Source organism: Lepisosteus platostomus, chromosome 13, assembly GCF_059453375.1.
Source record: "Lepisosteus platostomus isolate fLepPlt1 chromosome 13, fLepPlt1.hap1, whole genome shotgun sequence".
Classification (NCBI taxonomy): Eukaryota; Metazoa; Chordata; class Actinopteri; order Semionotiformes; family Lepisosteidae; genus Lepisosteus; species Lepisosteus platostomus.
In genome coordinates, this window is record NC_142623.1 from 35,365,690 (window position 1) to 35,378,315 (window position 12,626).

At 36.4% G+C, this 12,626-nt stretch overlaps 1 protein-coding gene across 1 annotated transcript; it reads right to left on the minus strand.

Annotated features, from left to right (window-relative positions):
- Nucleotides 1-1,836: 1,836 nt before the first annotated feature.
- Nucleotides 1,837-10,789, minus strand: LOC148650512 (T-cell surface antigen CD2-like). Its single transcript, XM_088604382.1, has 6 exons — nucleotides 10,635-10,789; nucleotides 8,377-8,688; nucleotides 6,839-7,096; nucleotides 5,901-6,098; nucleotides 3,508-3,603; nucleotides 1,837-2,982 (listed from the first exon to the last, which is right to left on the minus strand). The coding sequence occupies exons 1-6, from the start codon at nucleotides 10,672-10,674 to the stop codon at nucleotides 2,783-2,785; spliced, it is 1,104 nt and encodes a 367-aa protein (XP_088460508.1). The 5' UTR covers nucleotides 10,675-10,789; the 3' UTR covers nucleotides 1,837-2,782.
- Nucleotides 10,790-12,626: the final 1,837 nt, after the last annotated feature.

Below are 12,626 nucleotides of genomic sequence, written 5' to 3' on the forward strand. Positions count from 1 at the left end.
TGGCTCAAAAAGCAACAGTACTGTATGTATCTGTGAAGCAGTACATCCAGCCATCCATTTTCTGTCTGCTTTGTCCAGCACAGGGTTGCAGATGACACCAGAGCCTATCCTGTGAAGAAATGAGCACAAGAGAAGGACACAGATCCACTGCAGGGCACATACTGTACAGACAAACACCCACACTTGGACCGGCTTCTCCAGGAAGTTAATTGACCTACTGTACCAGTATGTCTTTAAACCGTGGGAGGAAACAAATATACCCGGAGGAAACCACGTGAACACAGGGTGAAACATAAAAGCACCATGCAGGGCACCAGTGCTACAGTGCAGCAACAATAACCACTGCACCGTCATGCCAACCCAGCACAATAAACGAGAACAAAATAGTCACAGACAACTGTATCTTAAGAGTGGAATCAATTCAGTTTTCTGCTTTCAAGGATATAACTGGTTCATATACACAAGTCCTGAATAAAAATGCATTCAACTGCAAACAGAGATATCATTGTCAAGTCATGGTCAGAAATTGCAAGATATAAATATATGACCCTCTATAACATTGATATTTTTAGATTGAAGTACGTAGAATTCTATAGTGTAAAGACGGAAACATATCAGTTGCTCAGTGACTATCCTCGGTGTTACCAAAATAAAAACAGGCATCGAGTGGTAAAGATGGTCTGGGTGGAAGGGAGCTCTTTACCAGTGATGGCCTCGGCTGTCTCTAGCTTCTGTAGCTTTTTTTAAATAAAAATGAGTCAAATGGCCTCCATTAGTTGTTAACCTTTTTACATTTTTATATTTGTTTATATGGTTAATAAATGTTACATTAAAGATTCCCACGTATACTACCTCAAATATTTGTTTTTATCTTTACTGAAAAAGAGAACGTACTGTATTCTGAGAAAGCAAACAGAAAAAATGAAAAAAGCAGATTTTTAAATCAGAGCATTGTTATTCAGATGGTGTTCTGCAAAACTGCAGGTGAACTGCTAGATTTAAAAGCAACACCTTGTATGAGGTGTTGAATTGAACAGAATGAAATTACACCTGTTACATATCACAGCTTGTTGCAAAATGCCATCCTACTCAGGAAATCTATTAAAAACTTACGTCACAAAAGACCATAAAATGTACTTAAAAGGCAAATAAATCTAAATGCAAATGCAAATACGTACCTGTGCATTAATGGTGGAGTTCTGGATATCTGCAGGTCTCCCTCATACAAATCCTGTCAAGAATTGGCTGCCAATTCACAGTCCTCACTCTGCTACTGTCAGAGTTTGACAACTAGACACTCTGCCAGGTTTGTTAGTGTGTAATTTTAAGTGTCTTAAATCTTTATGTTTCAGACCCATTCAAATTATGTTTAAAGATGATGGATTTGAAAGATTGTGTGATTTCACTATTTTAAAAATAATTTTTCTGTTTTTTATACATTTTCAAATTTTCTCTTAGAAATAAATAAGTGGCTCAAAACTGAGCAGTCCGGGACTAAAGTTTTATTTTGCCATGTACCATATATTACTCTTATTAGGGAACAGGTAAGGGAAGGGGTTTTCAGGAGTGAAGAAGGCTCTACAGCCAAAATGTTGTGTTTTCTTTCTTTTCTTTTCAGCAGGGAATAAACCTGTTACCTGTTCCTTTGCAGCCTACGCATGCTGACGCAGCTACTCTACCTAATTGAATTACTCTTATTATTTTCTTATTAGTGTTAGATTGACATTTCACGAAGCAGACTTTATTTAACCTTTGGGTATATTGAATCTTTGCATTAGTGAGTCTTAAAACATGTTTCGAAGACTGAAAAATGAGAGACTGAAATCTTACACAATCCAAGATAGGGCAATTTAATTTTTCATCATAACAATTTAAATACTTTCATCATAAGAATGTTACACATTTAACACAGTATTGTACTACTGAAATATTTAAAGTGAATACAAATATACTTAAGCTCCAATAATGCTATAATATTATTTCTATGAATGCCTTGACTATAGCCTACAGGCTAGAACAGCACAGCATAAAATATTAGATAAATATTTCTATGTTTTTTGTACAGTAACTGTTAAAAAAACAATACAGACTTATTTAAGCAAAGGTTCTATTCACAGGGTTTACTGTACATCAAGAAAACCAAGTAAACATATACAGTATAATGTACTGTATTATTTCCTATTATGTTGAGTAATTTGTTCCATCACTTACTGTACTGTACTGTACATCACAAATCACTCTTTACATACGAATTGTTAATATGGCAGGTGCTTCCAGAAACTCTTGTCATTTTATATATACATTATTCAGTATATATAGAAATGACTCTCAACTGAAAAAACATAAAATTTTAAATTGGTAATAATTTCAGATTTGGATCTAATCTACAACAGAATCCACAATATGTGTAGGTTCTGTGTTGAAAGTAGAAACCATTCATGCAGACAAGAAATTGCACAATGTATACTGAAAGCATTATACAGAATCTTGAAACAGCAATGCCTATTAATTTTATAAACCTACTGTATGATAGAAAAAGCATTTAAATTTCTCACCGATATTTAGATATAGTATAGTTTTTACATTCATTATGAGGTTTTAAAAATTTTTAAACTAAAAAGGGCATTTTTAGTTCTTTGTTAATATTTTGGAAGAAACAGCAGATGCTAAGAACAGCGTATGAATCATACTCAATGCCAAAATGGGCTGATTTGTTCCAGTGCTACAGGTGAGTTTTCTTTTATGGATGACTCTAAGGGCAGCTGCAAGTGACATATATTTTTTATCTGACTTGTGATGTTTTTTGTTTTTTTTTAACTGTAGCATACACCAAAACCACATCCCCTTTACTTGTGCGTGCATTCTGTTCAGTCTCTTTTGACACTCTTATTTGGCTGTAAACCACACCATCATCAGAAACAGGTGTAGCTTTTCTTCTGTCCACTGTCATCTCAGTATGAACCAGCTCATGGCCTTTATCATCTGCAAAAACAAACCAAGCAAACACACTGAATAGGAAGTCTTCCTAAGATTCTAACTACCCAGTCACTGTTCACTCAAAATCTGATGCTCATTATTTTCTCCTCTGAGTTTATGCTCTTTATCGTGCAAAAAAAAAAAAGTTTAAAATGCAGTATTGCTACATCTAGCTCAATGTATGCGCTATTGAAAAATAGTATGATTAATAAATTAATTTCCTAAAATATTATACATCAAGTTAATAGGCATCTCATACTCAATATGTCAAACATGACAATGAGCTGGAGCTATTCATATTTTTATTCTATTTCATATTTCTGTATTTGGATTTATGGGTTAAAAGTTATTAAATCAACATTTATTTAAAATCATTGCATATCATATAATCATATGATATAAAATAAAAAATAGCATATGTGAGGCTTTACAAAGAAGTTAATAATTAAGAGAGAATACATAGGATATACAGTACAGTATCACGTATTTACATAAAACCTGGACATATGTGACAGTAAAATTATTTCTTACTCTGTTTCCCATCATTTTTGGTTTTCTGGTGCAGCAGGCAGAAAATCACCACAAACATAACAAAGATGACAATGACCTCTCCCAATGCCAGATGAGCTTAGGACATGAAGAAACAATAATGCAAGTGCTAGATATTAACTGCTGAGGGACACAATAAAATATCTACTACAGCTCAAATATACAATCTAAAACAATTCAAATGCTACAAATCTTATATTATTGAGTATCTGTTACATATGTTTTTAAATCACTTCAAACTCCTAATGATGTGCTTATTCTGTATTGTTCAACCCTCCTTATTTTCTAAATGTAACCTACTGTAGGTGAGAAGTGCTGTACTTTGGGACCTTATCAATATTTCTAATAAACTGACAATCAACCCTTTGCTTGATGTCAAGATAGAACCAACAGGTCTCCTGAAAGAAGTAAGGTACTCAGTACTGATTTGTCCCTTATGATGAAGTGGTGGGTCAAAGTATTGATTTCATCGAGTGCCTAGTCTAGTGTTAGAATCTTGAATCAGAGTAAACCGAGGAAAGGGTTTTACTTCATCTCTCTTGTTGTTAACTGCATTAAGACACTCTAAGCTAAACTAAGGCAATGATTTGAATTACTGCAATTGCTCGCGACTCTCGATTTAGTCCTTCTCTGTAATGAGATCCTTTATATACATTTTTCTTAAATCAATTAAAGTGATAACACAACACAGGAAGTTAACATACAGTATAGACGTTATATAGAATACTGCATGGGTATGAAGACATTCCTACACACATACTGTATGTCAGTGGTTCTCAAACTGTGGTACACGTACCGGCAGTGGTACATGGAGTGCTGCCAGGCGGTACGCCAAATGACCCTGGAACTGTGTCGTGTGCGTTGAAAAATCGGGACGGGTTTTCATATTTTGTATTTTAATACGTGTCAAATACGCAGCCTACGTACTATGATACAATGCGCGCTAATACTTCAGTGGACACAAGAGATACTCTGTAATTCTATACCACTCTATAGGAATGTGTGCTACGGATGCAAATGACCAATTGTATTTAAAAAAAGCTACTGTATCTCCAGCAAATAGGGAGAAAGGAGAATGTACGTGATTTTGGAACAATGTCAACGTTGTAAACACAGGAATGCATAGAAATACGTGCTATGAACGCAGGTTATCTTGTGAGCACACGAAAGGGTGATTACAGAAAAATCTTTAAGAACTGTTCTAATTTGAGAAAAATACACCGAGCGTCTCTGTGTTTCACTCCCATGCGCATGAAATAAAAACTTTAAATAAATACGGAAATAAAAACGGAAACGCAGAAAAATGCAAGCTTGCGGATTGCTAAAGCAGTTAAGCTACACTATTTTTGAAGAACCTTATTTACCGTTAGCAAAAGAGCTGACACGTATTATGTGTAGAGAAAAAGCTGCTAAACAGCTCGACCTGCTGCCCCCCTCCCCCTGAAAGACACAGTCATTCATAGAATTATTGAAATGAAGGATTATATCAAAAGTACACTGATAGAGCGCGTTAAGATGAGCAGATGTTTTTCACTGCAATTAGATGAGTCTGTAGTCGATTTGGCCAATTTGCTCGTTTACGTTAGATACGAGTTTGAGGGCATGTCCCATGAAGACTTTCTGTTCTGTAAACCGCTACCAACAGGAACTACAAGAGAGCACATATTTCAGCTTCTGAATGAATTTATCGAAGAGAATGGCCTCGACTGGATAAAATGCGTCTGAGTTTGCACAGACGGTGCTAGAGCAATGACAAGCTGACATAACGGTGTAGTTGCACGAATTAGATAGGTTGCTCCAGAAATTAATGTACACATTACAACATCCACCGCGAGACCTTTGCCGTCAAGAAAATGCCTGACGATTTAATATCTGTTAGACTCTGTTGTGAATTGTATCAAGGCTCGAAAAATTAATTCACATCTGCTTTGCTCAACTAAACAGGCTCACCCCTCTCACTGAAATGGTGCATTTTTATTAGTTGTTGTTAATGTTTTTTTTCTGTAAAACACTTTGAGAAGCCACCTTTAAAGGCGCTATATCAAATAAAGATTATTATTATAATATTTATTATATGTATGTGTGAGTGTGTGTGCACGTGCGCTCATGTTGGTCATTGAGAATTTCTGGGGTTCCTAAGAGATGATGACTTGTAGGTGGTACTTGGATGCTTTGGTTGGATTGGTACTTGGTCCAAAAAGTTTGAGAACCACTGCTGTATGTAATGTATTATCACAAAAGCTGTGGATGAACATTTACTGAATGAAGATTCAGTTTGGCCTTAGTTCATGTCAGCCTTAACTTCACAGTTTTGGTCACACATTATTAAATCCATTTTCTTTTAACATTTTGGAGAAAGTATTAAAAAATCTTACCATAAAACTTATATGCTAAGGTTTCCTTGGAATCTTGATAGAGAGTTTTGATTTGGCATATGATACTTAAAGTTTCTTTCCCTCCTAAACTGATAAGCACTCTTTTATCTTTCAAGACATCTAGGTCTTCTTTATTTGTGTTCATGAATGCTGGAATTTCTGTATCATTTATGGTGCAGTTTAAAGGCGTTACAAAACCTGGTTGAAAGATAAAGAAGGTAAAATTCACAAGTATATCAAATACTGCAGTTAATCTGGATAGTCATAGGAAAAAGAATTGTCTATGAATGAGATAATTTCTTCATATTTCTCCTGAAAAATGATTAGAACATAAATCATGATATTTCACATCTTTTTTTTTTTAAAACAGCAAGTCTAATATACAGGCCAACCTGTGATGTTTCTGAGAGATACTGTTCATGTCTGTTGTATTGTTTAGAAAACTGAAAAGGCTGTCAGGTCATACTCCCTGTCACAATAGATGGAAATAAAAAGAGTCAAAATCAAATTACTAATTTGTTTTGTGCCCTAGAATGAGCAAAATACAGTTTGAAGGAGATTATCATGATATTGTCTTTTTAAACATAGTATCTATTTGAATTACAGGTGATGACAACAATGGCAGCACAAACTCTTCCTCAGTTTTATAGATATAAAAAAACACAAAAGCACAATGTAATCCCTGATTTGTTCTGATGTTTCCTAAATAAGCAAAGATATTATATTTTACTAATTTATTCTTATTCCTTCAATTGACCCATAGTGTAAATTAATATGTGAAAAAACAATTCTAATTACTGTATATTGGTTGAGACATTTTGACAAAATTTTGAGGGGTATTTTATGAATGCCAACTAGTGCCTGCACCTCCTACTTTTTCAGTCTGAAGCTTACAATGCTATTGCTTACTGACATGTAAAGCATTTTTAAATTCTTACCTGAACACGCAGAAATCACATGACTAGTATAATTCTCACTTATTCCATTTCTAGCAGTACAGACAAGATTTCCAGAGACCGATTGCTTCAGTATGACAGTGTGGTCTTCATCACTGAGGTACGCCACACTTTCATTCAAAGCCTTTCCATCTAAAGCCCAGGTATATGAAGGACGATCACCCTCCTCTGCCCAACAGGTAACTATCACCTCCCCATGAGGAAGACAAGTGTGTTTTACCACAGGCTGGGAGACAGGGGCTGAAAGAGAAAGGATTCTGGCTACATACTGTAAGTAGTACAGGTGTTGCTCCAAAAGACCAAACTGTTTGTTTTGTTTGTATTTGAAGAATTATAATGCACAGGCCTAGTAATTTAATTTTGAAGGTTTTGCATAAGCCCCCTATTTTAAGAATAAAAATGATAGCACCCTCCATCAAGCCAAATAAACAAAACTGTGTACTGTAAATTATATTATCTGAGCAATTTGGTAGAAGGGGGTTCTCTGTTTCAGATGATATTGCCATGGAGAACGTTTGGGTGTTGGACATTGGACTGAGCCTTCTTGACACAGACACTAGACATTTACCATACCATGCAGCAGGCAAAGTGTGGGGGTTGGCCAAACTGGTTTGCTGAGAAACTGCTGCTGTTACGACCACGCACGGCACCAGTCATTAATTTACGGTAGCCTCATTAGTTCACTAACTCAGCACACCCGTTTCCTTCACTACTTAAACCCTGAATTCCCTCACTTTCACGCTCGGTATTTGGCTAGAGCTTGCTCTCCCTCAGCTGCCTTCTTCCGCACGCTCTTTCGGAAACGTCTTTCTCGGCCTGCTGACCTTAACCCAGATCTGTGACTTCGCTCTTCGGGATTTCCCTTGACGGATTCGTTTGCCATTGGATTTTGGACACACGCCGCACAGGGCCATGCTATTTGGATGGCATCTCACCCTAACAGCTGCTGGACTTGTTTTGGACGTACTGTATGTTGGTAACCACAGGGTTTCTTTGTACTGTTCTGTCAGCGAGTGATTCTGGCGAGTGTATTTTATTATGTGTAATGGGTACAATGATAGACTGAAAGAAATGGGACACGAAATATGAAAATTGTCTGGCCTATGGATGAACTGGTGATTCTGAGAGATGAAAAGAACCTGTGGAAAGTTTGTGAGGGGCCTCGCACTCTTTATAATTGCTAGGTGGCATAGCTGTGCGCAAAACAAGAATACGTTTTATTTTTAGGGGTCACCTTACCATGGCAATATATTCCAGTTGTTTTTTTATAATGCATCCAACTATTTTCTAAACCTCTTTATCCAGTACACATAATTTTCAAGTATAAAGTCTAAAGGTGCATGCAATTGTATATGAAAGAGGATCGAAGACTGACCTCAATTAAAACAATATGCCAATGAAACCGCAAACCAAGTCATTTGTTTTGAGCAGTTTCCTTATAACAAATCATGCCTCTAAACAACAATTTTCAATACCTTTAGAATTTCAGTATTTAAAGAAATTATAAAAAGAACTCTTACCCATTATTTCCAATGTGATGTTAGCTTTGTGAACTATTTTTCCACTTTTGTTATGTAATTCCACAGAGTAAACTCCAGAGTCTTCTCTTTGTGTGTAGTTGAGTTTGAGGGATCCATTCATGAAAATTGTAGCCCTGTATTTATAAGGATCTGAAGGTTGAGAGACATTATTTTTAAAACTCCCCACACGTTGACTTCCTTTATTCCAGGTTGCATCAGAAAAATCTTTGTTTGGTGTTGAAGGGTATAATACCATTGATGAACCAAGTTTTCCATTAAATCTTCCTGGACTCGTAGCCTCTTCTGTACTTCCTGAATTCATAAACAATGAAAATAACATGAATTCGCAGATGTTTACAATCTGTGAAATGTGGATGTGAACTACTGTAAGACACATATTTTCTCTCTCTCGTATTGCCACACTTTGAAAACAAAAATCATCTAACCATGTTCCATGAGGAGAAATAAAAACATGACCCAAAAAGATGTCTGTGAAGCCGTACATCCATTCATTCATTCATTTTCGATCTGCTTTATCCAGTACAAGGTCGTAGAGAATACTGGAGCCTAAAATGCAATGGGCACAAGGCAGGATACACCCTGGATAGGATGCCAGTCCATCACAGAGCACACACAGACACAAGCATACATACTAATACCATGGCCATTTTTTCCCTGAAGCTGATTAACCTACCAGTTTGTCTTTGGACTGTGGAAAGAACCCATGAAAACACAGGGAGAATATGCAAACTACACAGATAACACTCCAGGAATTTAAACTAGGCTCCCAGAGCTACAAGGCAGAAGTGTTAACAACTGCACCCCTGTTGCACCCCAGTATACAGTATAGAGCACAAAATAGTCTGAGAAAAACTGCATCTTTAGAGTGGAATATACTCACATTTAGGCTTAGGAACATACTGTAGGAGTGCACAGTGACAAGATGGAAATATTTCAGTCACATAGTAACTGCCCTCAACATTATAAAATTAAAACACTCTTCCTTCTTTATCTAATTACAGTATATTTATGTGTTTTAGATCTTTTTAGTTTTTGATATATTTTAGTGCCACATGTATGTCTACAGTATATACTGTGTATAAATCAGTCTCTAGACAATATTTCAATCAAGAAGAATTAATCATGTTCAAGACAAAAGGGCTTGTTATGTACAAAACATTCTATTTAACAATGTTACAATAAAGTCATAATAATAAACAGGCAGAAACTGTCTTCAAATAACAAAATATGTACAGTTTACTCATATTGCAGTAGCATTGTTCAACAACTCCAGGAGATACAGATAATTTTGTCAATTACACAAATATCAGGGCAAAAAAACATTTTTGGGAAATGTCAAACTATTGGAATAAAGAAAATCATAATAAAGTAAGATTATAATCTCAGAGTTTTTTTCTGCAGTATATACAGTAAGAAACTGCTGGTAGAAGTTTCCTTTGTATAAAATGAGGATTCAGGAAAGCCAATTTATATGATCTCACAGAAAACCACTTTATTAAAAATTAGAAAATCAGAACAACCTTACGAGACCATCAAAGGAAAACATGCACCTGGTGTTCGGAAAAGCAAAGAAACGAAACAAATAATCATCTGCTCAGCAAATTGAAAAAAAACAATAATAAGTGCATTGATTTACTTTTTAAAGTTAATTTCTGGTGTTAAAATATTTCATGTTGCTCTTGGTTGTATCTCTTTGGAGAGTGGCCTTCTTATAAAGCAGTGATTACCACCAATGTACAAAATTCAACCTACTGGCTATTCTAAACTATTTTCTGACATTATTTTATTTATTTAATTTGTTACCCTACAGTATGCTTTGCAAGCATGTGAATACATTTTTGAAAAGTGGCTTGTCTATTATTAAAGATCACTTTGGCAGAAATGCTGATATTTTAAATTACCAAAATAGATTATTTGTTCTATATGGCGTTCTATACTTTCTGTGTTCTTTCTATTTTCATTCTATTCTGTACAAATTGAATTCCGGACATGAAAAGCAACCCTTATCACGCTATTTTTGTCAAAGCTGGTTTCCGACTTCTTTCAAAAAATGGCTTAACGAGATCCTCAGATCAATTAGCTATTAACAGACAAACACGTCAGATGGCACAAATGGCCTCTCTTAAATTATTTACATTTTTACGTTCCTTTATATTGTTTATAAATGATACATTAAAGATTCCCATGTATACTACCAGAAATATTAATTTTTATCTTTATTGCAATTGGGAACTTACCATATTCTGAGAAAGCAAACAGGAACAATGCAAGGAACATCTCTTTAAAGCAGTGCCTGAATATTCAGACTGATGTTCTGCAAAATTGCAGGTGAACTGCTAGATCTAAAAGCAACACCTTATATGAGGTGTTGATTTTAACAGAATGGAGGGAAGTCACATCTGTCATATACTGTATCACAGCTTGTGGTCAGTTGCAAAATGTCATCCCTCGCAGGTAATTTATTAAAAACTTATGGGCCATAAAGGCCATAAAATGTACTAAAAAATAAATATAAATGTAAACTCAAACACGTACTTGTGGAGTAATGGTGTAGTTCTGGGTCTCTGCAGGTCTCCCTCATACAGATCCCGTGTCATGAATTGGCTGCCATTTCACAGTTCACACAATGCTTACACATGCTGCTAATGTCAAGACAATTTGAAAAAGTGTGCTGCGTTTCACTTCATAAAAACTGTACTGTGTCTGGCTGAAAACTGAGCATTCCAGGACTAAAAGCACAGTTTCTTTCTGCCATGTACCATACAGAACACTAATTGATCAGGTATTTATTCTTCAGTATAGTATAGTATTTTAAATATTAGTGTTAGGATTTATATTTATTTCATAAAGTAGACATTATTTAACTTTTTGTCTATTGAATCTTTGCATTAAGTCTTAAAAATGTTATAAAAATTGTAAATTGAGAGATAAGCATTCCATTATTTTTAATTAGTCTTTCTGAACAAAACAGAAAGTTGGGAAGAAATCCAAACTGTTGCCACAATCAAAGATACAGCAATTACACCTTCATCTAACAAAGCTTCAACCTCCCCATCAATCACAAATGATATACCTGCTGCCTGATCTTTGATTTTTTCGTTGAGTTCTGGTTCTCCATCTCTTTACCAGGAATCTCATCTTGCATGAAAGTGCATGAAAATAATGCAAATACCTTTACTTAGAATTAGTGCATAACTCTCTGACACACTGTCTGACACACTGTCTTATGTGTATTTACAGTATATAACACTTTGTCACCACTATGGCCTCAAAGTGTTTTACATACTGTATCTTAGAGGAGACACCCTAACACAATACCAACGACTGAAATACAACACCAGCCTAAATGATTTCCAGAAGTCGTTCTGAGCCACTGGCCCGATTAAACTGCAGTCTGGTGGTAGAAATTGCTTCACCTATTGAAATAAAGGGGAAATGTTGGGAGACCAGATTGAGCAAACCTGGAGTACAATGCTGCCATGATTCCAGTTGTTAACAGCCCTACTCCTTCATTTTTAATGTGATCTTTAAAAATCAGTGCAGGCTGCATTTTACGGTACATTTATTTGAACATCTAATTTACTGAACTGCACCTCCTATAGCTGATCCCTGTCACAATCGTAAGCCCCTCCTCTTAAGGGTGCTTCAGCTCTTTCTTGTTTGTCTCAATTTTTTGCACCTGCCTCCTGTTCCAGCCCCTCCCTACAAAAGCCAGATGCTCCCACCATTCTAGTCTAGGCTTTGGAAGATGGACGCCCTGAAGCCCGCCTACCAGCGACTCCAGGAGAGGCTCAACGGCATAGGCTTAGCAACAGCGTCCTGACCATCTGGGTCCGCGGGTTATTCCCCCCTTTTTATTCCCCCGACCCTTCGCTGGATCCCTCTCCGGCTTTTACCCCCTGTCTTGTCTGTCATTGGTGGATTACCCGGCTCTGGACTTTTGATCACCCGTGGATTTTCCTACGGACTCCCGTTGGACTTGTTTGCCTTGGCCAGGCCCCCCTGGATTTCTGTTTCACTCCCCAGATTCTGCCGTCTGCATAGGGTCCTGAAAAACGCTTCGTGACAATCCCTGTCAGCCCACTGGCAAGTTGTTTTGGACATACTGGGTCAGAGGGAAGAATTTCACCTACTGCTGCACTAACAAGTAGCAGAATGGTTTTCCTTAGGGGTCTCCAAGCCCAGCACTTACCAGGCCCAATGTTGCTTAGCCAGGAAGATCTGTCAAG

Coding starts and splice junctions, on each gene's coding strand:
- LOC148650512 (XM_088604382.1), bottom strand. CDS start 10,674: ATGTTCCTTGCATTGTTCCTGTTTGCTTTCTCAGAATATG. Junction 6,099..6,838: donor TGTGATTTCTGCGTGTTCAG/GTAAGAATTTAA, acceptor TCTTTCAACCAG/GTTTTGTAACGCCTTTAAAC. Junction 3,604..5,900: donor CTTAGCATATAAGTTTTATG/GTAAGATTTTTT, acceptor TCATGTCCTAAG/CTCATCTGGCATTGGGAGAG.